The 24,706-nt window shown below is 33.6% G+C and overlaps 4 protein-coding genes across 4 annotated transcripts; 1 reads left to right on the forward strand and 3 right to left on the reverse strand.

Annotated features, from left to right (window-relative positions):
* Positions 1–6: 6 nt before the first annotated feature.
* Positions 7–4,669, forward strand: LOC114753297 (junctophilin-1-like; the record flags this gene model as incomplete). The annotated part of the gene is given in 4 exon segments (XM_028941972.1): positions 7–61; positions 64–535; positions 3,519–3,780; positions 4,156–4,669. Coding segments are annotated over 4 exon segments (969 nt in total), but the record flags the coding sequence as incomplete, so codon positions are not given.
* A 1,220-nt stretch (positions 4,670–5,889) lies between these two features.
* LOC114753302 (60S ribosomal protein L37a-1) lies at positions 5,890–8,552 on the reverse strand. The gene is made up of 5 exons (XM_028941978.1): positions 8,478–8,552; positions 7,735–7,774; positions 6,916–7,004; positions 6,674–6,756; positions 5,890–6,228 (listed from the first exon to the last, which is right to left on the reverse strand). Exons 1-5 carry the CDS (start codon positions 8,478–8,480, stop codon positions 6,165–6,167), a joined length of 279 nt encoding a protein of 92 aa, XP_028797811.1. The 5' UTR covers positions 8,481–8,552; the 3' UTR covers positions 5,890–6,164.
* A 5,946-nt stretch (positions 8,553–14,498) lies between these two features.
* Positions 14,499–17,829, reverse strand: LOC114753296 (salicylate carboxymethyltransferase-like). Its single transcript, XM_028941971.1, has 4 exons — positions 17,752–17,829; positions 16,502–16,921; positions 16,143–16,397; positions 14,499–14,891 (listed from the first exon to the last, which is right to left on the reverse strand). Exons 1-4 carry the CDS (start codon positions 17,824–17,826, stop codon positions 14,499–14,501), a joined length of 1,143 nt encoding a protein of 380 aa, XP_028797804.1. The 5' UTR covers positions 17,827–17,829.
* A 2,095-nt stretch (positions 17,830–19,924) lies between these two features.
* LOC114753299 (salicylic acid-binding protein 2-like) lies at positions 19,925–22,355 on the reverse strand. Its single transcript, XM_028941974.1, has 3 exons — positions 21,891–22,355; positions 21,217–21,348; positions 19,925–20,365 (listed from the first exon to the last, which is right to left on the reverse strand). Exons 1-3 carry the CDS (start codon positions 22,353–22,355, stop codon positions 20,078–20,080), a joined length of 885 nt encoding a protein of 294 aa, XP_028797807.1. The 3' UTR covers positions 19,925–20,077.
* Between the last annotated feature and the right edge of the window lie 2,351 nt (positions 22,356–24,706).

A 24,706-nucleotide genomic window follows, 5' to 3' on the forward strand; every position in this document is an offset into this window, starting at 1 on the left:
CTCTTATTCTCGCTCAATCTTGCTCGTTCCTCGTCTACCTCTATTCGCCTTTTTCTTTCCCGTTCTTCCCAATTAAATTGAAATCATCTTCAGCCAAATCGAGGTCGCCTTTGCCTGTGTTTTGGACGATTGGGTCGCGTCAAAAGTCGGAGAAAAGAGCGAGTTCGGGATGTTGGGTTCAGGTCTACAGCAACGGCGACGTCTATGAGGGGGAGTTTCATAAGGGGAAGTGTTCTGGAAGTGGGGTGTATTACTATAATATGAGTGGGAGGTATGAAGGGGATTGGGTTGATGGTCAGTATGATGGATATGGAGTAGAAACATGGGCAAGGGGTAGTCGCTATCGTGGGCAGTATAGGCAAGGCCTTAGACAAGGTTTTGGAGTGTACAGGTTTTATACAGGGGATGTCTATGCTGGGGAATGGTCCAATGGACAGAGTCATGGCTGTGGAGTTCACACCTGTGAGGATGGGAGCCGATATGTTGGGGAATTCAAATGGGGCGTGAAGCATGGGCTTGGCCACTACCATTTCAGGTAAAATTCGAACAAGGGATTATATGTACTTCTAATTATGATACGTAGAGTTCTTATAGACTGTTAAATATTTAGTTTCTTGCTGCTTTTTTAGCATGATTGTATTACTACCTCTGTGCCTATTTATAAGAAACAATTTAACTATAACTTTGTTTCTTATAAATAGGCCCAGAGGTAGTATGATTGCTGCTGTTTCTTTTGAAAGAAGACAACGGATGAAGAAATGAAGAGCTTGTGGCCTACTATGTCAAGTCTGAAACTACTGAACTAATTTACAGAAACACATGTTTATTGCATCATGTCTTATTGTCTTACAAGTTCCAATAAATGGCGTGATTCCTGCTTATTTAGATAAAACATGTGGGCATATGGGTATGGTTGGTTGAGAAATCCTTGCTCATGGGAAGCGCATGATTATCCCACATGTTGAATCTACGAGTAACAAGCATGTCTGATCACAGAAGGCACCTTTAGAACATTGTTTCAGAACCTGTGATAGGTAGAAGCTTAATTAAATGGAAGAAAACTATCTGCTTCACGACTTATTGGGTTAAGTAGAACTAGAATCAAATGAAAGGAACAGCGTCGTAGTATTAATTCAGGATTAAGTCGAATGCACAGAAGATAGTTGTTATTCCACTATTTTGATTCTCACTTTACATGACTGGGATAAATAGATAAATCAATGGGACATTGTTATGTGAGAAGACACTAGACAAGTGAAGAGACAGTTGAATAAAGTGTTATAGGCTCAATTGATTTAGTCCTTTCAGTTAATTATCCGTTGCAATTTGGTTTCTTATCAACTTTTTTCCCAAATTGGTCCCTCAACGCTCAAATTGCTGCACATTTAACCTAAATTGTTAACTCGAATGTTTTCAGAGTTGACTAGCAGTGCTTATGTGGTATATAATCTAACTTTGACAGTAATGGTTTCTTCACTTGACTTTTAATAGTCTCCTCCCCCCCCCCCCCAAAAAAAAAAAAAATCTATCTGGTTTCTCTCAATCATCAGTCCACATTTTTTTCCCCTTTGCCCTGCCTTTGGTTCTTGCTTTCTCTCCACCAGTCTCTTGTTTTCTTTCTCTTTACCCTCCTCAAGTGCAATGGATGGCCTTTGGGAAACTGGTTAGATTGAACCATCACCAGTCACACGGAAGATTTCATTTCTGCCCCTTTTGTAGACTCAGAAACCATTCTTCCCTGGAAGATAACAAAGATGAAAAGATATAGCGAAGGATGTTTTAAAAGGGAAGAAAATGGTGAACGCTAGTACTTTATTTGAAAAAAACAAAGTGGTTGTCTGTTGGAGAACTGAATAAAGGAATGGGAATAATCTATGATACTTCTATCATAGATTATTTCAAATATTGATGTATGAGGAAGAAAGGCAGAGACTGTCAGAGACACCCAGTAAATATTTATTGTGAAAATAAATACATATTGCCATTAGGGAAGAGCAATTCAACTGACTCTTTAATCAAATGCCTGTTAATACTTATACCCATGCAAACAATGAAACCCTGCAAGCTATTCAGTCTAAAGGACATCATTTAGGGATGAATGAACTTGAATATGAAATTCGTAATGCTTCGGCAAAATGTTTGATAAAGCAGGCAGTAAAAATGAAGTTCTATTTTACAAGCAATTTCACCTAAGCATGGATAGTGGTCAGCGAGGGGGAATTATATATTGGCACACTGAAACAAGATGTAGAAAGAAAGAAAAAGGGAATCTTCTTTTGACTCAGTGGCAATCATATGGCAAAAAGAAAGGGGGTTTGGCAGGGGTTTTCCAGTGGGGAGGGGATATAGATGAAGTTTGAGATCTAGAGAGAAAGGGAGATGAAAAGAATGATGGATGAAAAATAAAGCAGGTCAACTGCTAATGGGGTTAATGCTATGCCTGTTTTGTTGGTCTACTTTTAGTGGAAATAGAGGAAAGCAGAGATTGAGGAAAGGAAAGGCTATTCTGTGTCCTTATAATTATGCTTCTGAATAGCACATCAAATGATCTCGTCACTGGGTTTACATTTCTACCATTCCCATCCTTACCATCCATACTTACTGAAAGCAGAGATTGAGGAAAGGCAAGGCTATTCTGTGTCCTTATAATTATGCTTCTGAGTGGCACATCAAATGATCTCGTCACTGGGTTTACATTTCTACCATTCCCATCCTTACCATCCATACTTACTGATAACATTCTGTGTTCTAGTGATAGCTAAAGTTGGCACTGCACTTGATTAAGGTTTAATTTTGGATGCACGAAGATTTCAGGAAATTTGAAAAAGATTAGCTCTGGCACAACTAGTCATGCGTTGTTCTAGTTCAGTTTCAGAGGTCATTGCGTATAATCCAAAACCTGAATGTGATTTCTGTATTAGTCAATATATCATCACTTAATCCAACTGGTTGAAAGGATTTCTATTAATGTACTGAGCTCTAATTGCAATGACCCATGGCTATCCTATGGACTTGTTATATTTGTGATTATGATCTGGTATATCTCTGATAGACAACTCTTCAGCCTTGTACTCCACCGATATAGCCCTATGTGCATTAGATGGATTTTCTGTCTTTTGCAATATGTTATGTGATTAAACGTATTTACTGGGTTAAGTGATGTTTTTTTTTTCCCCCCTCTCCATGTAGTCTACCTCTACTGAAAGCCCTAGTATGCGGAAAACAGAATGAGTAATTATTTTACTTTTTAGATACGTGATTGAACATATGCAAGTCAATTTCTTTTTTCTTGTGAAAAGATAGTGCTACTCACTCCTTCTGGTCCATATGAGTGAGTTGGATCCTGTACATTCACCTGGTTAGGTATTAGTGCTCCATCAAGTTGCACTAGAATATATCATTCTCGTTTCTTATAGATATATGGATTGCTTCTCTTTTAAGCAATACACAAGTGCTTTGTTTTTTTAATTGAATCATACATCTATCTAATATTTGGTTGGAATTTTTTTTTTTTTTAGAAATGGGGATACATATGCTGGTGAATACTTTGCTGACAAGATGCATGGATTTGGGGTATATCATTTTGCAAATGGGCATCGGTACGAAGGAGCCTGGCATGAGGGTAGGAGGCAAGGGCTTGGAATGTATACATTTCGAACTGGAGAAACCCAATCTGGGTACTGGCAAAATGGAGTTCTTGACGTTCCAAGTACACAGAACCCCACCTATCCTGTGTCTCCCGTTGGTGTAAATCATTCCAAAGTGCTCAATGCTGTTCAGGTCATAATTTTGTTAATGATTTATTTTCTTTTTAATCATTGTTAGCTGTTCCTCAATCAGTTACAATTAAATTTAAAAAGAAAGATGATTTAAAATAATTTGTCACATCTACATGGCCCAGATTTATCAGTCTAGGTGATTTGGTTGCTGGCTGCTGTGATTCTGTGAATATGCTCGGTAATGCTATAGATTGAGTCATTAGTCTGGGTGATTTTACTTCTGTAGAACGAGTTGCATCATTATTAACTTGTGCATGGTGGTGTAGCTTGCTATAGATTTTATATGGTACATTGATACATGGAATGAACTGTTACTCGTTAATATGAGTTATTATTGACTTTCACAACTGATTTTGTGGTTCTGTTGAACAAACAGGAGGCACGACGAGCGGCAGAAAAAGCCTATGATGTGGCCAAAGTAGATGAAAGAGTGAATAGAGCTGTGGCAGCAGCTAATCGAGCAGCCAATGCCGCTAGAGTAGCTGCTGTTAAGGCTGTGCAAAACCAAATGCATCATAACGTTGACAATGAGAGCCTTCAAATTCCCGTCAGGTGAGACTGTTAATTACTGCTTCAGTATCAGCCAAGAAGCTTTGAGATTATGGGAGAGGATGGTGGCTACTCAAGTTTTACTACACTGTCATAATCTCATTGGCATTTTGCTTTCCTTGAAATCCGGTCACTTGCATGTATAGAGGGAGGCTGATCGCGACCGTTTGATTAAATCTATTTTCTTTGCTTTTTTCTCCCCCCTCTTTCCTTTACTATGTTTACTTCATTTTTGTATATACTAATGTAGATGCAAGTGCTGGTGAACTGGTGAAATATTTACTTAGCTTCTGTTGTAATGATGGTGTGCCTGTAATAATAGGAGAAAACGTCTCAATAAAGGTCCATTTTCCCAAGTTGTTTGCGTCCGCCAGTTTTATGATTGAGAATTCATGCTTAGCTTTACTCTCGAGTTTTCCGTTGCTCAGTGAAGTTTAGCATTCGAAACATTGGGATTGGGGTTGTCTCCAAGTCTAGTGGTCCCATGATCTTATCATCTCCAACCAAATACAATATAAAGTAGGATTATTTTAGGTACATATGAAAATGACAGAACCCAAAAGGGAAACCTAACTCGAAACGTTTCTTCCTGTTTCATTGAAATGCATGTGAAGGAAAATAAAATAAAATTTGACAGTGGTTGGTGTCGTTCGAAATGCAGGTAAACAAAAAAAATAAATAAATAAATAAACAAATAAAGATCAAAATATGAGATGGTATTAAAAAAAAGTTATTCATTCATGAATTGGACATTTGTGGCTTATTTTGTTGCAATGAACATTTTTAAAAAATGAATGTTTAGGTGAGATAATTGTAGATAAGATCACTTGGAAACTACAGAGATGTACATTTACGTCAGAATACCCATCTATTCAATGTCCACGATACTTTATTTCAATTGAATTTGACAGCTTGTTGGGTTCAGCAGCCATAGATTATTTTCAATCAAATGATCCTCTTGCACATGGATTTCGTAATTGAGAAGTAATTACAGAAACATCAAACTTTAGCATGTCAACCTCACAAAGGTCCTAAACCCACTACTGGTAAAAGCACAATGATAGTTGGTATGGATGACTTGCACTTGGTTCTCCACGAGTAAAATCATATTGGGTAAGTCAAAAAGAAAAGCAAAGGGAAAAAAAATTGTCACAACTTTGATGCCCATGTAACGTTCGACTTGTCTTGATATGAATTCGTCAAGGATAAATATGATAAGTAGAAAAAAGCACTTTCAAGCATATTTTCCTTGGTACAAGGCACTTTCAAACGTTTGACGTTTCAGGGGAAAAACATAATTCTCGAGCGTATGAACCACCCGTTAGTATTTGTTATTTAATCGCAGCTTCAAACTGTCAAATACTCTAAGCACTTTAGACGTATTTTAATTTAAATCCATTCATCCATTACATCGAACGCTTGGGTTATTGTTTGCTCGACACCCAAAAACAGCTAACTTCCTTTTAAAAGAAAATGTGTTAACACGATTGAGGATAATACCACAAAATCAATAACGTTGTCAATGAGAGGTGTCAAGGTGGTGTTAAATTACTCACTCAAAAAAAAAAAAAGTGGGATTAAATTCCACTCCCAAAAACAAAAAAAAACAAATAGTATGACTTCAATCAAGGACAGTACCACTAATAATCCAAGAGGACACGCTATCACAATTACCCGAACCTGGAGTTGAACTGGAGATGTACTTAAATAAACAAGAGCCAACAGAGGAATCTTTCTTGACATCTAAACCAAGCATGGTTACAGAAGAAATATTAAACATGCGTCAAAATTTAGCTCAGATTTGAAAGCAATGAAAATAAACTACAAATTGTGATATTAACCCTCAGTCTGCTCTCTCAACCTCCTTATGGTGCTTCGGACTGTCACCGCACTAGCAGTGCTGCAAAACAACAAATATTAAGCAGGTCAGAGTCATGGCCCTGTAATTTCAAGAATATAAATGACTTGAAACTAAGAAAGAGATCATGAAACTTTTGATCTTTCAAGTTTGCCTCAATTATCGCTTTGGTTCTTGACGTTTAATTTTTACCAAGAAAGTCCCTAAAATTTCATAGCTATACATAATTAGTCTTTATGGTTTGAAGACATATAATCCTAAAGAAGCATGTGTTCTAAACACTTAACTCATGAACGACAACATCTTGATGAATTGGAGAAAAATTGTTGATTCGATGAGATTAGACGAGAGTATAAAATTGCGCACGAAACTTCAGCGACTTGATTGATCAAAATTAAACTTTAGGGACCAAATTGATAATAAAGACAAAGTTGAGGGGTTAAAAGTTTTATTATCGCAATAAGAAAATACTATCGAAGACTCTTACTTCAACGTGTAAGCACCTCCAGCCTTCACTTTTCCACAATCCTTGCAGCCCCATATACCCACGGCCTTCCTCTTAACAGCATACTGTATGAGCAGAGACATTAGAACTTGAACGACTAAACATAATTAGCTATCACAGCCTATGAATGATAGTGATGAAAAAAAATTTGGACCGCCTTGAAAGAAACCCCAAAATCAGCTTCCACTGACAGCAGGGATTGTAACTGAATCATAAGTAAATACCTTCCCGCAGAACTCACAGAAGTATTTGCTGTGCTGACTCACTTCCATCTTCTTAATTTGCTTCCTAAGACTAGCACCATATCGGGTGCCTGAAATTTAAGAGAAAAGGAATAAAAACACCGGCCAAAATTTAGTTGCATGACAACGCATATGTGCTAAGTGAAAAAGGATCATGCAAGAAAATACAAATACCAAAGACTATAATGGGCATGCATATCAAGTTATGAAACAAGATCCAACAACAAAAGCAAAACGTAGTGAAAATTATATGCCGAAACAAAATAAATGACTTAACCACCCTTTCCTGGTTCTAATGAATGATGGTTAGAGATGCTCTCAAATAGAAACCAAGCGTACATGCAAGAGCATCACTGTAATTAAAAAATTGCAAGTTCTCCATCAGAAGTTCATTTAAATAATTCTCATAATAGAATTATTTCATTTTTCTCCAAAATAGTGACAATGCAGACGCTAGAGGATGAAAAATAATATAATAGTGCTTTTTAAAGCATTCATGCTCTCTAAAATTATAACCTAGTCTTTCAGTTATATTGATCCACAAGGCAGCAGCAAATTCAAAACATCTTCGTAACATCAAGAGCAAATTGTAAATTTAACCAATGTCAATGGTAACTTATTTGTGTAGCTGGGGTGAAGAATTTTATCTCAACCTCCTTAGCTGTTATTAAATGGATTCTGGGTCCCTAAAATCATTATCCCAAAATAATATTTATACTAACTCTAGATACATCCTACTTCAAAAGGCAAAGCCTCTCCACAAAATTCATCAATATTGAAACGAGAGGGGCGTTAACATACCATATTTCCCAACAATACCGGCCTTCTTGGTTCTCTTGGTCTACATGAGATAAGGAAACCAATGATCAAAAGTGCAAAACAACATCATATCCGAAAATAACAGAATACAACAATGCCTCTTAAAAATGAGAAAGTAGCAAGATAACAGGGAAAAAAAAAACACGTAATCACACATTCGATGCAATTTCTTTTTTTTGGGTGGCAGGATATTAACTCATAATTGAAACAAAACGTGTTGAGTTGCCACATTATCTTTAGTTTCGTAGGTTTGCTCAGCCTGCTATGCAGATTTTCCCCTACCCATTTCCACCCATTTCTATGCAATGCGTAGAGTATTATTACCAAATGCATCAATTACAAATAACAAATAAAAATAAAAACAATCCAAAAAGACCAAGAACAAATGCAGAAACATGTTAACCACCAAGGATTGACTTGACTAAAATCAAATTAATCCCCAGATACAAATTATGGTATTATAGCTTTAAATCAGCAGGCACCATTGTAAAAATGTTTGTACTCTTTCTCAAAACCGTCTTCCTACAAATACCGAAGAAACGCAAGCTGCAGGCCAATGCAGCAAACAACATCTAAACAGGAATCGATCAGTTTATATATTGCTTTCGCTCTCAACACTCTCCAAGACATCAATAACCAATAAAACTAATTCAGATGAACTCAATATAATTCGAATATTCCATCAATTACAAAGAAAAACACAGAATGAGGGACAGATGGAGTACCATTTTCGTCGGCTTCCGATGAGGTTGAGAGCAATTGGAAGAACCTAGCCGCTCGAGTGAAGCCTGTTGCCGCCGTTTGAGGCTTGAAGTGCAGAAATCTATTTATGAGGCTAAAACCCTAAAGTGCTGTCCTGGATTGGATCGTCTCGCAACGGTACCATTTTGGGTCAGCTAAAAACCAACCAAAGCATAAGCCTATGATTGTCGATTAACCCTATTGAGGCCCAAAGAACACATTTAGATATAAGAAACAAGGCCCAGTGGTTAGCCCAAACAAAAACTTAAAGAAATACTACTACGCCTTGTTTTTTCCCCCATACAAAATTGCAAAATCCAAAAATAAAAGGGAAAATGATATATAAAGACAAGGATTCGTTACAATATTTCGACAGATGTTGAAAATAATTGATTTACAAATAATAATACATTTTTATGAGAATTTCTGATTTAAAATTTTGTGATTTTCACCTAAACTTAAAAAGTACTCTTCCGGTCCTAAATGTAGACCCATTTTGTAGTATAAATTACATTACAAACTGAATCCTATATTTAGGACCGGAGGGAGTATGATGAATGACTAAAAAATTTAACAATATTTATGGTTTCAAATATATTATCCTTTGACTTTGAAGTTTATTTTCATTTCTTCCAATAAATTTTGATCCTTCACGCTTCCTCATCGTTATTTCTCTACTCACAAACATTTCCAAATTCTTCCTTGTTCTCACCCGTAACCCCTCTTCTTTGCATCCAGTGAATATGTAATGCATATTTATTCCTTTTGTTATGAAATTTGATCTCTTGGATTCGCGTTTTGTTAATGTTGGCGGGAAAAAAAAAAAAAGAAGTATTCCTTTTCCGATGAAAGATGACCTATTTGCAATAATACTACACAAAGTCTCAAACCTCATAACATGGATATGCATGGAGGATTTATGAAGAATCCAAACTAATTTGAGAGGGTGTTTAGATGGAAACTAAACCATGGTTTCAAAAATACTTTTTCAGTTTACAAAGTAAATATATGGAGGAGTTTGTCTCGTTTTACTGCAAAAGTGCTTCTAAAAGCATTTCCAAACACCCCCTAAGTCGAGTTCATTTCAAATGGGAAGCTCTATCATCAAGTAATTTAAACAAGAGACTTCTTATTAGATAGGTGCAACTTTTTATTTTTTGAGCACCTGACTAAAAAAGTATTTAGATAGAAAACAAACTATGATTTCAAAAATAATTTTGGGAAAATGACAACAAAATACCACCTGAATTCCAAAAAGACAAATAAGGGACCTGAATAAGCAAAATGACAAATAGGGCACTGGGTACCAATTTGGAATATCGATTTTCGGCCAAAAGACCGAATTGCCCTGATTGTCTCTGAACATTGAGCAGTGTATTCATGCGATAGAGAAAGGGAGAAACTGATTTCCTTCTACGAAACTAAATCCAAGTTCCTGCAGTCACCAAAAAGGATTTTTCGAAATCACGTTGCCGTCTTCGTAGGAGTAGATTGCCATCGCTGAATTTGGTTACCATCGCTGCAATACATTGCCCTGTCTGAAATAACTTGTACCCCCTGAAATTGTCGTCGTCGAAGAGGTCGCTGAAGTATTTGAATTATTCATGAGTGAGTAGAAGTTGATGGCGGGATTTGGATTATTCATTTTTGTGGCTGTTTCATGGTGAAATAGGAACAGGATTATTGCATTTGAGGGTTCATATTCAGTATTTGGTGAATGATGAAACATAAATCAGAAAATAGTCGCAAGCAATTACGTAATGTAATTGCTGTCATATGTTTGCTGGTTTTTGGTAAATCCCATTCCGTGAATGGTAAATTTTAATATACATGTAGTTAATTATGAAACTTAATAGTTCAATGTTTATTGTGATGTACTTCAGGTGCACGTTCACTGAATGATTTATTTATGCTTACAAGTTGCTCTTCCGGTGAAAACAGGTTTACAAAACCCATTGAAGAAGTGGTCACTTTCACTATAAAAGTTGTAAATCCCATTATGTGTTTTGTAAAATTCAGCGTGAAATTTTATTGGTGGTGAAAAGTAAGCTACTCATCCCCCGAAAATATGTTGCAAAATCTATTAACAAAGCGGTCACTTTTATCACAAAAGTTGTAAATCCCAGCATATGTTTTATAAAATTCAACGTGAAATTTTATTGGTTTTTAGAAATAAGTTACCTATCCCCTGAAAACAGGTTACAAAAGCCATTTAAGAAGTGGTCATTTTCACTAAAAAGTTGTAAATCTCACTGTTTGTTTTGTAAAATTCAGTGTGAAATTTTATTGGTTTTTAGAAACAAGTTGCTCATCCCCTGAAAAGAGGTTGCAAAACCCATTTAAGAAGTGATCATTTTCACTAAGAAAGTTGTAAATCTCACTACATGTTTTGTAAAATTCAGCATATAATTTTATTGGTTTTTATAAACAAGTTGCCAATCCCTTGAAAACATGTTGCAAAACCCATTGAAGAAGTGATCATTTTCATTATGAAAGTTGTAAATCTCACTATGTGTTTTGTCAAATTCAGCGTGAAATTTTATTGATTTTTAGAAACAAGTTGCTCATCCCCTGAAAAGAAGTTGCAAAATTCATTTAAAAAGTGGTAATTTTCATATAAAAGTTGTAAATATTACTCTATGTTTTGTAAAATTCAGCATAGAATTTTATTGGTTTTTAGAAACAACTTGCCAATCCCTTGAAAACATGTTACAAAACCCATTGAAGAAGTGATCATTTTCACTACGAAAGTTGTAAATCTCACTATGTGTTTTGTCAAATTTAGTATGAAATTTTATTAGTTTTTAGAAACAAGCTGCCCATCTCCTGAAAACAAGTTACAAAACCCATTGAATAAGTGGTCATTTTTACTACGGAAGTTGTAAATCCCACTATACGTTTTGTCAAATTTAGCGTGAAATTTTATTAGTTTTTACAAACAAGTTGTTTATCTCCTGAAAACAGGTTGCAAAACCCATTAACAAAGTAGTCACTTTCACTACAAAAGTTGTAAATCACAATATGTATTTTGTAAAATTCATAATTAACTACATGTATAGTAAAATTTACCATTCACATAGTGGGATTTACCAAAAACCAGCAGGCATATGACAGCAGTTACGTAACGTAATTGCTTGTCATTGTTTTCTGATTTCCACTTCATCTTCCCTGCAGGTTCACTCCCTCTCTCACTACAAATCCTCTTTCCCACAACCAAAACCCACCAAATCAACAATCTCTACAGAATGGTGATGCGAAGGAGTAAGATAATAGCATTTCCAACATTCTTCTTTCCTTCTTCCCGCATTTCATCACCGTCGGTCTTCCTCTCTCCTTTCTCTCACTGCGTCGCTTTCTTCTTCTCTCCTTTTTCTCACTTTCAGACAGGGCATTTTGGTCTTTTGGCCAAAAATCTGAATTTCAGATTGGTACCCAGTCCCCTATATGTCATTTTGCTTATTCAGGTCCCTTATTTGTCTTTTTGGAATTCAGGTGGTATTTTATTGTCATTTTCCCAATAATTTTACGGTATACAAAATAAATATATGAATGAGTTGTCTCGATTTACAAAAAAAAAAATACTTTTGTTTAATACCAAGCACCCCGAAATCAAGGTCTAATATTATATTGGTGGATCCAACTGAGAGTACCTCTTCCAAATTCAGATTCAAGACCTTGTGTTTAAGCGGTCAAAACTCCTTCTAGCTACTTGAATCAATGACTATTAGTATGGACAACACTTTTATATACAGCTTTTAGATTTTAGATGGTTTAATAAAAGAATGATTATTCTACTATGGATTTAAAAATGGGACAGAAAATTTCATGCATTACCTACCGGTTTAATAAATTTGTCTGACCGAACAATATATAGATTTGAAAAAAAAAATTGGGATGTTCAAAATTCAAATTTAAACTAAAAAAATTGCAAAAAGACAGGAAAATAAAATAGTCTTGAGCAACTCTCCTACGTTCCATTATTGGCCACCAAATAAATCACTGACACAAAACCCATTATTTATGCTTCCATTATATTCCATATTTGCATGAACTTCCATCTCTCTGCCTCTCTCTCTCTCTCTCTCTCAATCACTTACTTTTGTAAGTTACGAATATTGAATAATAAAACTCCCTACTCATTCATATTCTAAATAAGGCATGGGGCTGTAAGATCGTGCTGCGCAGGTATATATGCACCTTAGCTCATTGGGAACAACAGAATAAGTGCAATAATGATCATCAGTATGGTCCAACATGTGTCTTCCAAACTTAACGTTCCAAGGAATTTCTACCAAACCACTGCGGCATCAGTCCCCACGTGTTGCATATCCCAATGGATTCAGATTAGAATACAGGACCCTAAAGCTTTTATATGTGTGTGTCTCTTATATTAGAATACAGGACTCTAAATCTTATACTACATATAAGATTCTCTTAACTAAATTACGTGATTTAAAAAAACAGTTAAAATTAGTTAAAAGTAATTACTCTTCCTGTCCTTAATATAAGACTCATTTAACTAATTTGATTAGATTAAGGAAGTCAGATAAGTTAGTTAATCATAAGAAAAGTGACACATTTTTCCTAAAACACCATAATCATCTTTCTTAATACCTCCTTCTCCCTCTTTTACTTGATTATGGTTGAGGGAGTATCCATAGGGGTAATTTAGAGAAAATTGATAAATATAAGAAATAGGTCTTATATTTAGGACCAAAACTAACTCAAGAATTGGGTCCAATATTAAGGACCGGAGGAGTAATATGTAACAAATGTAATTGTTTTTCTAAATATACTCCTATATATAAATGGCTAAATGTGAAAGGGTAATAGTGAGATAAATAAAGAAAAAGAATGTATTAAATGCATTAAACCATGAGCAAAATAGGTAATAATACATTAAATATTCAGACAAACTTAAAAAAGATCTTATAAAAAGGAATAAACCTATTCAAAAAAGTGGATCGTATAATAAGGGACATAGGGAGTGTGTGTGTATATATATATGACTCAAATTTAAAACCTTAATTATTGTGGGAAATCTTTCGCTCAACAATTTATCAAAAAAATAGAGTATTGATATATAAAGAACAATAACACCATGCGATTTATGTATCTGACTCCATCTAGTAGGATAAGGGTTTGTATAGAAAAAGAAGCATATTACTACTTTCAGTCCTAAATATAATATCAACTTTGTAGTGCCAATTATACTAAAAAGTTAATCTTATATTTAGAACCAAAAGTAATATATTATAAGGGGGAAAAACTAATGATCTCTTTCAAGATAGTGAGGTGAAAGAGAGATCTCTCTCAACTATAATTGTTATGGACATAAGAGCTAGATATCGAACTAAACCTGCTAGTAGTGATACATTATTTTAAATTAATTTTATGACGTATTATTTTAAATAAAATATAATTTTTTATGATTTTTATGTTGGAACTCCATGTAGAAGAATACACTTCCCCTCAAACTCAGAACTCTCTTGAAGATGAAAGCATTAGCGAGGGTATCAGATTCCGTTCTATTTTCTATTTAGTCAAATTAGTCTTCTTAGCGGCTAAATACACGACCAGCCTTAGAGGAGTATTATGAATGCATTGGATTTGATGGATGGCCGGGCATTGAATGCAATTTCATTCCGAGGCATTTTATCATTTGATCCTTGTAATTTGCGATGCATATATTGTCCGGTTATTTTTCGCATGATTTTAAAATGATTGGAATGATCAAAATATTAAATGTTATCAAAATTTGCCCACCAAGAAAGATAGTCCAGGATACTTCTAAAGGGTAAGGGGGGAAAAAAACCAAAAGAAAACCCAGAATTGATAATGTATTCTCCAAAACACCATCGATAAATATTCTAGCAAGCACACATCTCCAACTCTCCAATTAAAGATGAAGTTTTTCCAATACAACCGCAAATAACATATAGAAATCATCAATACTCAAAATGAAAATTAGGGGCCCACATCAAGCTCATACTACAATATTGTGATCATACTTTTCTACTCATCCACAAGGTGACATTGATGAATTCAGTTTTCTCTTTGGACATGTAATGAGTTAAGATTTCTTGGTACTCCTTGAAGACATCTTCAATTATAGCCTCTGATCCAAAGTGGTTGATCAATAAGGGCTCAGCCACAGCTCTCATACACTTTGCTACGTTATGTCCACAATCACTTGCCAATATTTCAGATGCACTAAATTCATCATTTTCCATTGTGTTCCAATCATTATGGTAAGTAGCGTCCCAACTCACTGGAGATACCTCAATGCGATTGATTTCAAATGACCCTTCTTTTAATACCTCCTCTTCAACTTCAGATGGGGATGGTGAGTATTGAGGAATGTTGAATGAATCCACTTCCTCTTCTTTTATGATTCCCTATATATATATATATATAAAAAACACAATATGATAAAATATTGTCAGAATGATGGGGATGGTGGGACCATGCATGGAACCTCATTCATCATATTAGGCATATATATATCTCAAATGTTAGAAATTAGACCAATAAGGCAATAACCAATAGTAATCCAGAGGGTGTTTGGCTATCTCTCCAAACCATGGTTTGAAAAAAAATTTGCCAAACACTCCTCAAAAATCTCAAACCATGGTTTTGGCGGAAACCATGGTTTTGCCCCCCAAAACCTTGGTTTCGGATAAAGCGACGGAGGAGCTGCTTCTGCTTGAAATAATTGAACATTGGTGGTGGGCCCATGGTGTGGTTCTTTAATTTTGTGAAAAAAAATTATGGGATTTCTTCATCTTTAAAATCTTTAAGAAATAATCATATTTTTTGTTGGCAAAATAAATTATTTTACAAAAAACATATTTACTTATTTTATTAATATATATATATATACGTTTTAATTTTTTTATTTATATTATTTATGTCTTATTTATTATGTTGCCAAAATATATATTATTAACAAATTTATTACTTCAAGTAAACATATATTATGAAATATATCTTATATGTAATTATCATTTAAATTTATGTCCTTTTTAGTAATTTCTACATATAAAAAAGTACTTCTGACAACAACTATCCAAACACTCTCACTTTATCAGAATCACTTTTTTAGAAAATCTATTCTTTCAAAATCTATTCTCTCCAGAATTATTCTCCAGAAGCTATTCTCCAAACCATGGTTTGACTTCATCCAAACACCCCCTCAGTTAAGTTGAAGGGTGCTGTCTTTTAAGCAAGGTTTAGAGTTTGAACATTGTGAATGAAAAAAGTTAATCACATTCAAGGATTACTATCAATTGAGTCAGAGAATGTTTGAATATAATTTGACACTGTCAAATATTAGATAATTGATTGTGGGTTGAAAATCACGAATTGAGATACTCCCCTGGTCCTATTTATTAGGCAGAGAGAGAAGATATTTTTTTGTTCTATTTATAAAACACTGAAAGAAATTTTTTATATGGATGTATAATTTTACCTTTCATTTATTATTATATTGACTTTATTTACATGAAGTATAATATATATTAAATAAGGATAAGGTTGAAAAGTTGTTGAGTTTTAAATTAGAGTTAATGAAGTTTAAGGTTTTTCTTGATCTGTGTGAAATATGTTGAAAGTAACTTATGAATATGATCAAAGGAGTATATGAGTACCTTGGAGGCAAGGTAATTGAGGGCTTTGGCCATGAGTTCCCAAATAAGGCAACATTCTTTGCTAGAGGGGTTGTCACTTTTTCTTCCCAAAAATGTGAGGACCATGCTTCCTCCCTCCACCACTTCTCTGGCACGACACTCAAGAAACAATGAGAAATCTCTTTGAAATTGTTTATAATAAGCCTTCAACACGTTTGAGGGGCTTGTGCTTGCCATATAAATGTTTCCCTTATTGTTCTCCAATCCCTCCGGAACCTAATCAATTAAGCAAGAAACAAAATTGAACTAGAGGTAGCATGAAGGAGGGAAAAATCTAAAGAAATGATCTAAATTAATATAATATTGGTATTTAGTGAAACCTGAGAAAGCCATTGAAGGCTGTAAGAGGAATGCACAAAATGGAGACTTTTTGGAGGAAACAATCTGCCATAAAACGAACCAGGGACGCCTGCTAAGAAGAAGCAAGGACCATTAAACCTAGAAGCCATTTCTTTATTGAGTTTCTCTTTGAAGTTGTCAAGAGATCTGAAGATGCTGTTGAAGTCATTCCTTGGAAGATCATTCAAGAAGACTTGGTATTCTGGAGATTCATGGTTTAGTTCTTGGCAAAGCTTCTCCACTGTTTTGATAACTTCGGAAACCACAGACAAAGTGTTTGGACCAGAAGAGCAACCCAAGTCTGCAATCCCTAGGCCTCTGGTGGTTGGGAGCATGCTTTGGTGGTACATTTTGGTTATGGCCTCCTCTCGAATTGGCTTTGTCAATGTCAGCACTTTTTGCTATTTTCCATAAGAAAAATAGTTAATGTTATTCTGTGATTATGTTTTGATGGAGAAAAAAGTCAAAGGAAGAGAGAAATAAGAGGGGAAAAAATAGATTTTCCATTTTGCATGATGAGGGGAAAAAAATTTAAGAGAAAGAAAAGTGGAGGTCCTGGAGGAGAAAGAGAATTGTATAGAGCCAATGTGTTACTCTCCAAAGTTTTCTCTTCGAAAATAAAGATAATTTGGATTGAAAATACGCTTTCTATAAAACTGTCTCAAAAGTGAGGAGCAAAAGAGGCTTGGGGCCCATATATGAAGATCTTTTCCATATGGGCATAATTCTTCCCGTTTCGTTTCCCATTTAAACAAAGTAAGGTCAAGAATTTGAACATTGTGGATTGGAAAAACTACCCTTTAAATTATTTGATCAAAAAATGCTTTGAATATAAATATAATTAGTTGGTACTACAAATACTCCCTTGGATTTTAAATATAGGATCTATTTAAGATTTTTAATTTGATTTTAAATATAAAGTCTCGTTTTCCACATTAAATTTTTCTTCCCCATAATACCCCTATATTATTAGAGTATTTTTTTATCACTGCATATTAAATTTTAATCCTTAAATGATATACATAGGGTTAGTTTTGAAAAATTGTTATCAATTTTTTTACATATCAATAAGTAATTACAAACACGCAACTTACCTACTGTTTTTTTTTTTTAATTCTACGAATTAGTTAATAAGACATTACATTTATGACCGAATGAAACATCAAAACTTAAAAAAAAAAAAAAGATGCTGTCATTGATTAAAGTGGTGCTTATGTGCAATTTATAATACCTGGAGCAAAGAATTGTTTGCATAGCTTGTTTCTCCCACACCACCATTCATGTGAAGCACTTGACTTACCTCCATTTCCGATTGTGTCTCTTCTTTCTCTCTACCCTCTTTGATTTCTTATGAATATCTCACTTGCGTGTATGTTTTGTGTGTTTCGTGGAGTATCTTTATAGATGAGAATGAGCCGAATATCTTGTGGCCTAGCTTTTTCCTTTATAATTTTAAAAAAAATTAAAATATATTATCTCCTGTTTGCTCACTATTATTGCTTGTGTTGGAAAAGTTGCAGGCAAAAGACCAAAATGAACAATAATGTATGGTACATGATAAGGAGCATGAGACACACACACACAAGCAAACAACCAAGTAAAATAAAGTGTAACTAACTAAAACAACATGTAAATTTAAATAAACATGAATTTATTTTCCTAGTAGGTGCTTCTGTCCTGTGAGGTTAATATAGCATAAAGCTCCATGCGGAGAATATATAGTAAAGCTCTTTTCAAATCCCAAACTTGGTTTCATACGTAAGTGAAATAAATGGGGTTAATGATTTATAATAAATTCTTGCTAGGCACATATATCCTCTTATTGGAGGCAATTTTGTTCGAGTACTACTGGGCACTAAATGTAAATATCTTTCCCAGTAGAAGTTGGACGTGGATACCTTTTCTAATAGAAATTCAAACTTTGATTTACCTCATTATGGAAGACTAGCTCCTTCGGTACACCTAACCCTTGTTGACATAATATTATTAGGCATGAGATTATTAGGCTTAGGGATATGGGGCTCACATGAAAGAAATTTGAGCATATGGATGAAGCACCCTATCACCAAAAAAGGAGAGGATTCAATTCCCCATCATATCGCTAGGGAATGCATCCTAGATCTGAGGTACTTAGATGAATGCCTAGGGCTTGTTGTAAATTCACCATAACTAATAAGATTTGACTTTGGAGAAGCTGGATTAAGCAGCTTGCTCTTGACTTGAGTTGAGCATGAATCCCTAACTAAAATTTTTGTGCAAAAAGAAAAAAGAAGGGTCATGGAAAAAAAGAAAAGAAAAGGAAATTGTCTTGAAACTTTTCTTAGGAAGCTTCTTTCTCACACCTTGGTAAGTTGGCCTCTTTTCTTCTCCATCTGGCCATAGTCTTTGGGACTATGGATTCCTCCTCTTTTCTTTATTTTGCAACTCAGTGGTTGATTGGTTATTATTTCTCTTTAAATTTCCATATTCTATTACCCCATACCTCTATAGTTTTTCCTTTTCTTAATTTATATATAAATATTTTTACAGTGTGTGAGATTTTGTCAAACAAATTTTTATCATTCATTTTGATATGTTACATATTATCATGTCATATCATTTGCTATATCAATCTAAATGAGAAAAAAGAATGTCTCCACTAACTTGCCTCTTCACTTTCCCTCTGCTTAGTATCTCAATTGTTGGATTAACTTTTAATGGTTGAAATTCAAAAATATGTAAAAATATTGTTATAATATTAAATATAATAAAAATTTACAATTGTAAACTATTCACATCAAATTTTAATAGTATAAACTTATATACTTACATTTGATTATTTAATATTTAATATTATAATAACATTTTTACAAAATAAATCTCAGCTGTTGAAACTTGATCTAATGATAAAAACATTAAATGGAGGGAAAATAGAAGGTAAAGTTAGTGGAAACATTTCTTGCCTGTTTTGAGAATATGTATCAAATACAATAGTATGATTGTAGAAAAAATAAAATAAGTAGAGAAGAGATCATACTGAGTTATACTTAGAATATAAGAGTATAAATAAAAATAGCACAATAGATGCACACAAAAAAAGAAGAAGAGAAGAGATAACTAAAAAGCTCAATAGCTGGGATGAAAAAAAGGGGGGGGGGGGAGACACCTCATTTATAGAGTCAGGGTGGTCACAGTTTAGGAAAATGTGATCTCTTCCATTTGTTACAAGATGAATTTTTTATTGTCTTAATTCACAATTTCAATTCAAAATCAACACCTTAATGCCTGATTAATTTTCTAGTCAGTCATTTTTCTTGTTCCTTAATTTTCCCATAAGGATTAATGGCAGTTTATTTTCTTGATTGACTTGGACTTTCTAATTAATTAGGGAGATTGTCTGCTCCCTAGTCAAATAGTTCGGCTTATCAAGAATTATCTGCTCCTTAGTCAAATAGTTCGGCTTATCAAGAATAGAATTGGATCCAAAGTCCAATAATGATAATAGTAGACAAATCAAAATCAAAAAAGACAATAATCTTTTAATGAGACTAAGAAATCAAGTATCACATTGAATCCAACTAATACTTGTTGGCGATTTGTAAAAGGTGGGAGGTTAGCTTGAGTGGTTGAGAAAACATGAGCATATGATCTGAATCTTTGATGACTTTGATATCATCAAATGGAAGAGATCTCTGAATCATCCAAATCTGGAGGTCCTCTGGAATCACTTTGTCATTCTTAGAGATGATGAATATTTTTGGCACCCTTCCATTTCTGCTACTTGTCACTGCTGTTTCTTTTCTCACTACTTCTCCATCATTGAAGCTCCGTAGAGGCCTCACCAGCGACAGTGCAAGTGTCAAATCCTAACATTATATTGAGGCTTTGCTCATTAATTTCATTTACACACACACACATATAGACATACAGACACACAAACACTTGCTCTTTAGTTAGTCATCCGGTTATCCCTTAGAATAATATCATATGTTATTAACTAAGGAAAGATTAGCTATGTTCATTTCTAATGCTACATTTGATATGCTACTGCCCCCAGTATTTAATATAAGACTGAGTTGACTAATATATAATACTTTAAAGTAATTTATTTAACTTTATTAATTTCTCCTAATTAATTAATTGAGTCTCATATTAAGGACTTGAGTAGTATTATATAAGCTCATACAATTTATTTTGAGGTTATGACTTGTTTGATCCATGATGCAAATAATGTATCATAATCTTTTCTTTGAAAAAAACCAAACTAGCTAGGATAATAATGTATTAATTACTACTTCCGGTTCTTAATATAATAGCTCATTTGACTTTTATTTTGGTATTAAATATAAAACCTCAATCCACTTTGTCTCTCATATTTATCTATTTTTTTTCAAGATAGTCCCTGTAATAATAGTAGTTCTAGCCAACATATTTGATTAGCAAAGATATTTTTAAAAATATAACATATATTTATTACAAATAATTAATATAATTAATTTTTTTAATTTATTCAAATTAGTCAACTAGTTCTTATATCAAGGATCGGAGGTAGTATATAACCTTACATATACATCAGGATCTTTTTATGTATCAAAACAAAATCTACAATCCAATGTTATGCCATTGATTATTATTATTATTCTATTTAATCTGATCATCAAATGTGCCAATCAGTAATGATCTCTAACTTCAATTTGAAGAGACTGCGAGAGATCACCTGTGGTGGGGATAATTGATACATATGGGTTGCCAGGAATTTGGGCCCAAAAAGTATAGCAGCGGAACGGTTGGTGGGCCCATCTTCAAAGAAAAATTGTGAATCCATCAATGACATGTTTCTTCTGTTCACCTGTAATATAATATGATTATTCTTTTAATTGATGCAAAATCCATTTATAATAAAACCCCCAAAATAAACAATAGGATAAACTACTTAAGCCAGTCGGGGGGGAAAAAACTCCCCTCAAATCATTTAATCCATATACCCCAAAACAAGGCTAAGCCATAGATATTATCCAAATTGAATTAGAATTCTTTGAGAAAAAAAATCATGTGGCCCCAATAATATTCTTTCCATGAGATTTCCATTTTAAACCTAGCATTAAATAAAACCCAATAATTTTATGAATTTATCCTGGTAGGTACTGGGTATGAGACACAAATATGCATGTCATACCTGGGGTTTATTGTAGACCAAATAAGAAGGGGGGGGGGACTATCCTACCACTTGAAGCAAAACGAGGACTTGTGCGTTTCCAAAAAAAAATTAACCTTGTAGATAACACTTTTTCATTAACTTTTCTTTTTCACTAATGAAAGTATATATATATACGTGAAGATAGCCAACAACCATCTGAAAATAAGAATTCTTAGTTATATATAAAGAATTACCTCAGAGAGAAGAGCAGGATAGGAGAGGTTTTGGCTAAGAACATTAGCAGAAGCAAAAACTGCAACTGATATTTTATGAGGAAACTTCTCCATGGCAACAGAAGTAGACACTCCTCCTAAGCTATGTGCCACCAATATGACCTTCTCCTTCGCCGGAACCGACGCCATGAACGCCATCAACGGCTCATAGTAATCTGAAATGGAACCTATCTGGTTCACTTGCTTAGGGTTTATCCCAGAAGCACCCAAGTCAAGCGTCGTCACGTTATGGCCCTTTGATCTCAGCAGAGTCGCCACCTTGTACCAGCACCACCCGCCGTGACCGGCGCCATGGATTAATACAAAGTGCTTCTTCTTCCCATAATAACCAGACGCTGATGAGAGAGAAGGCAAGCTTATAAGAAGAAGTAGAAGAGGAAGAATCAGTACTGAGTTATTACCCTTCCTTTTCATCGCCACCTCCATTAATGCCTGATCCTTAAAATTAGTTCGACCTTTTGTCTCTTTGATGGATCTTCTTGCTGTGAATATCACAAATTAAGTGGAGAGATATCTGAAATGGGTTTATATTGAATTGTGGATCGGTTTTGTGTGAGGAATTTTCTAATGCATATTAAAGAAGATGAAGAAATTGCATGAGACAAAGTGATTCGAATAGTGCAGAGATCCCGATGGCTTTAATATTATATTATGGGTTAGTTTTACTTCTTCTTTTTTTGTTTTACTGATTATTTAATTTTAATCTCTTTTGTCCGTCCTTCTAATTGAAACCAAGAAATGCAAAATTCTCTTTATTAATTACATGACATTGAAATGTTTAGCTTAATAGCGACTGAAGTGCAAGTAATACTTTGATTTGATCTTCATTATTTGTAGTTCATATACATATCCATTATGAATATAACTATTCATGTTGATGTTTTATTTATTTATTTATTTTGGTGAAGCTTTATATTTTGTGTGTGAGAAAGTATGTATCGTTGACTTAACAAGGGCTATTAATACAGGAGCTGATTAGGAAAGCTTAACAGATAGTTACTTATTTCTACGCAGCATTTGAAAAGTCTTGAATAAAAAAAGAATAATATTTATCTTTGAGTGAGTATCAAGTTTCATAAAAAATTATTATTTCATGTACAATGATTCTACAATTTTAATATATTTTAATTGAATATAATAATCATTCATTTCGGCTAGCCAAAAACATGGAAATAGAAAATGCTCTTTATTAATATCAGTTTTTATCCTTAATATAAGAGTTAATTGAATAATTTGAATATATTAAAAAAAATAGTTAAGTTAATTATTTGTAATAAATAGGTATTAATTTTCTTAAATTATTCTTACTAATTAAGTATATTGGTTAGAACTATTATTATTATTATAAAGACTATTTTAAAAAATAGATAAATATAAAAAATAAAATAAATTAAGATATTATATTTATGATCAAAATAAACATTAAAAAAACTCTTATATTAAAAATCAGAAGTAGTATTTTTAAAGTCTGACCAAATCCTTACAAAACCGTAAGTAGTACGCCAATTAAAAGTAAAAGTCAATCCAACAATATTTTTAACCCTTATTTATTTAACGTTTCTTATAGGGGGAAGAAAATATTAAATATATCTGGTCGTGCAGTAGCTGATGGGAAAGCTCAACTGATTATTCTATTTATTTATTCTCGTTCGGTCAACGATTCTTCAAAGACTTCCAGATTGATTGTGCCAGAATGTAACCTTCCCTCCTTATTATAAAATCTTTAATTAGTACAACAGCTATTTTACTAAACTAATTTAAATAAATTTAAAAAAAATTAGTTAAATTAATTATTTGTAATAAATATAAATTGATTTTTTTAAAATACTCGTTTTAATCGTGATTACTCTTAAATAGAAATTCTTAACATGTATAATCAACAAAAATACCTTAGACAATAAATTAAAAACTTGGAAAATAAAGTGGATTAATGTCTTATATTTAGAATAAAATTTAATTTTTAACTAGTTCTCATATTAAGGATGAGAGTTTTGCTCAACCCTAGCGTAGACATTTTACAGTGAAATTATTGATACAATAATGGAAATTAGAATCCTTAATCTCTGAAGTTCATCTTGGTGTTAGTATCTCCGTTCACATTCACCCCTTCTAAAAGAATAAACAATAGAAATATATAAAAACACAAGGTTAATCTCAGTAATAAGTTATAAAGATATTTAGCTTCATATGGGATTTTTATATCCCCAAGATCTAACAGGTAATTGACATTGACATTTTAATTAAACAAGGTCGATCACAACTTTTCCTTCGTGTAAAACTAACCCAAAATAATAAATAAGTGGATAAAAAGCGATTGAGCGAAGTAAATAGAATATAATAGCATAAGATGCTTAAATACCTCGAAAGTATGCATCAAGAGGCACATAGTACTTGAAATTTTTTTGGACTCTTATATGTACTGAAAATTTTATTTCATAACATTTCTGTTCTTAACCATTATCCATTATTAAGTTTGACTGTTAAAGATATCAGTAAAACGGCATAATTAACTGTCAAACTTGATGATAAATAACAACCAGGGTATTTTTGTTATAAAGATAAACTTTTAAGGCATATAAGAGCAAAAAAAAAAAAAATTCAGGTGCTAGGTGTTCTTTCATGAATATTTTCAGGATATTTCAACACCTTATCCCTAGAACAATCAACTTCTGTTTTTTCTTTTGCAAAGAACTCAAAACGGTACAAAAGATCATAATACAATAATACTCCCTCTCTACCTTTCATCATCCGCCCCTTCCATTATACTACCTCTGATC

Source organism: Neltuma alba, unplaced genomic scaffold (genome assembly GCF_004799145.2).
Source record: "Neltuma alba isolate B1F8T4 unplaced genomic scaffold, ASM479914v2 tig00007837_pilon, whole genome shotgun sequence".
Taxonomy (NCBI): domain Eukaryota; kingdom Viridiplantae; phylum Streptophyta; class Magnoliopsida; order Fabales; family Fabaceae; genus Neltuma; species Neltuma alba.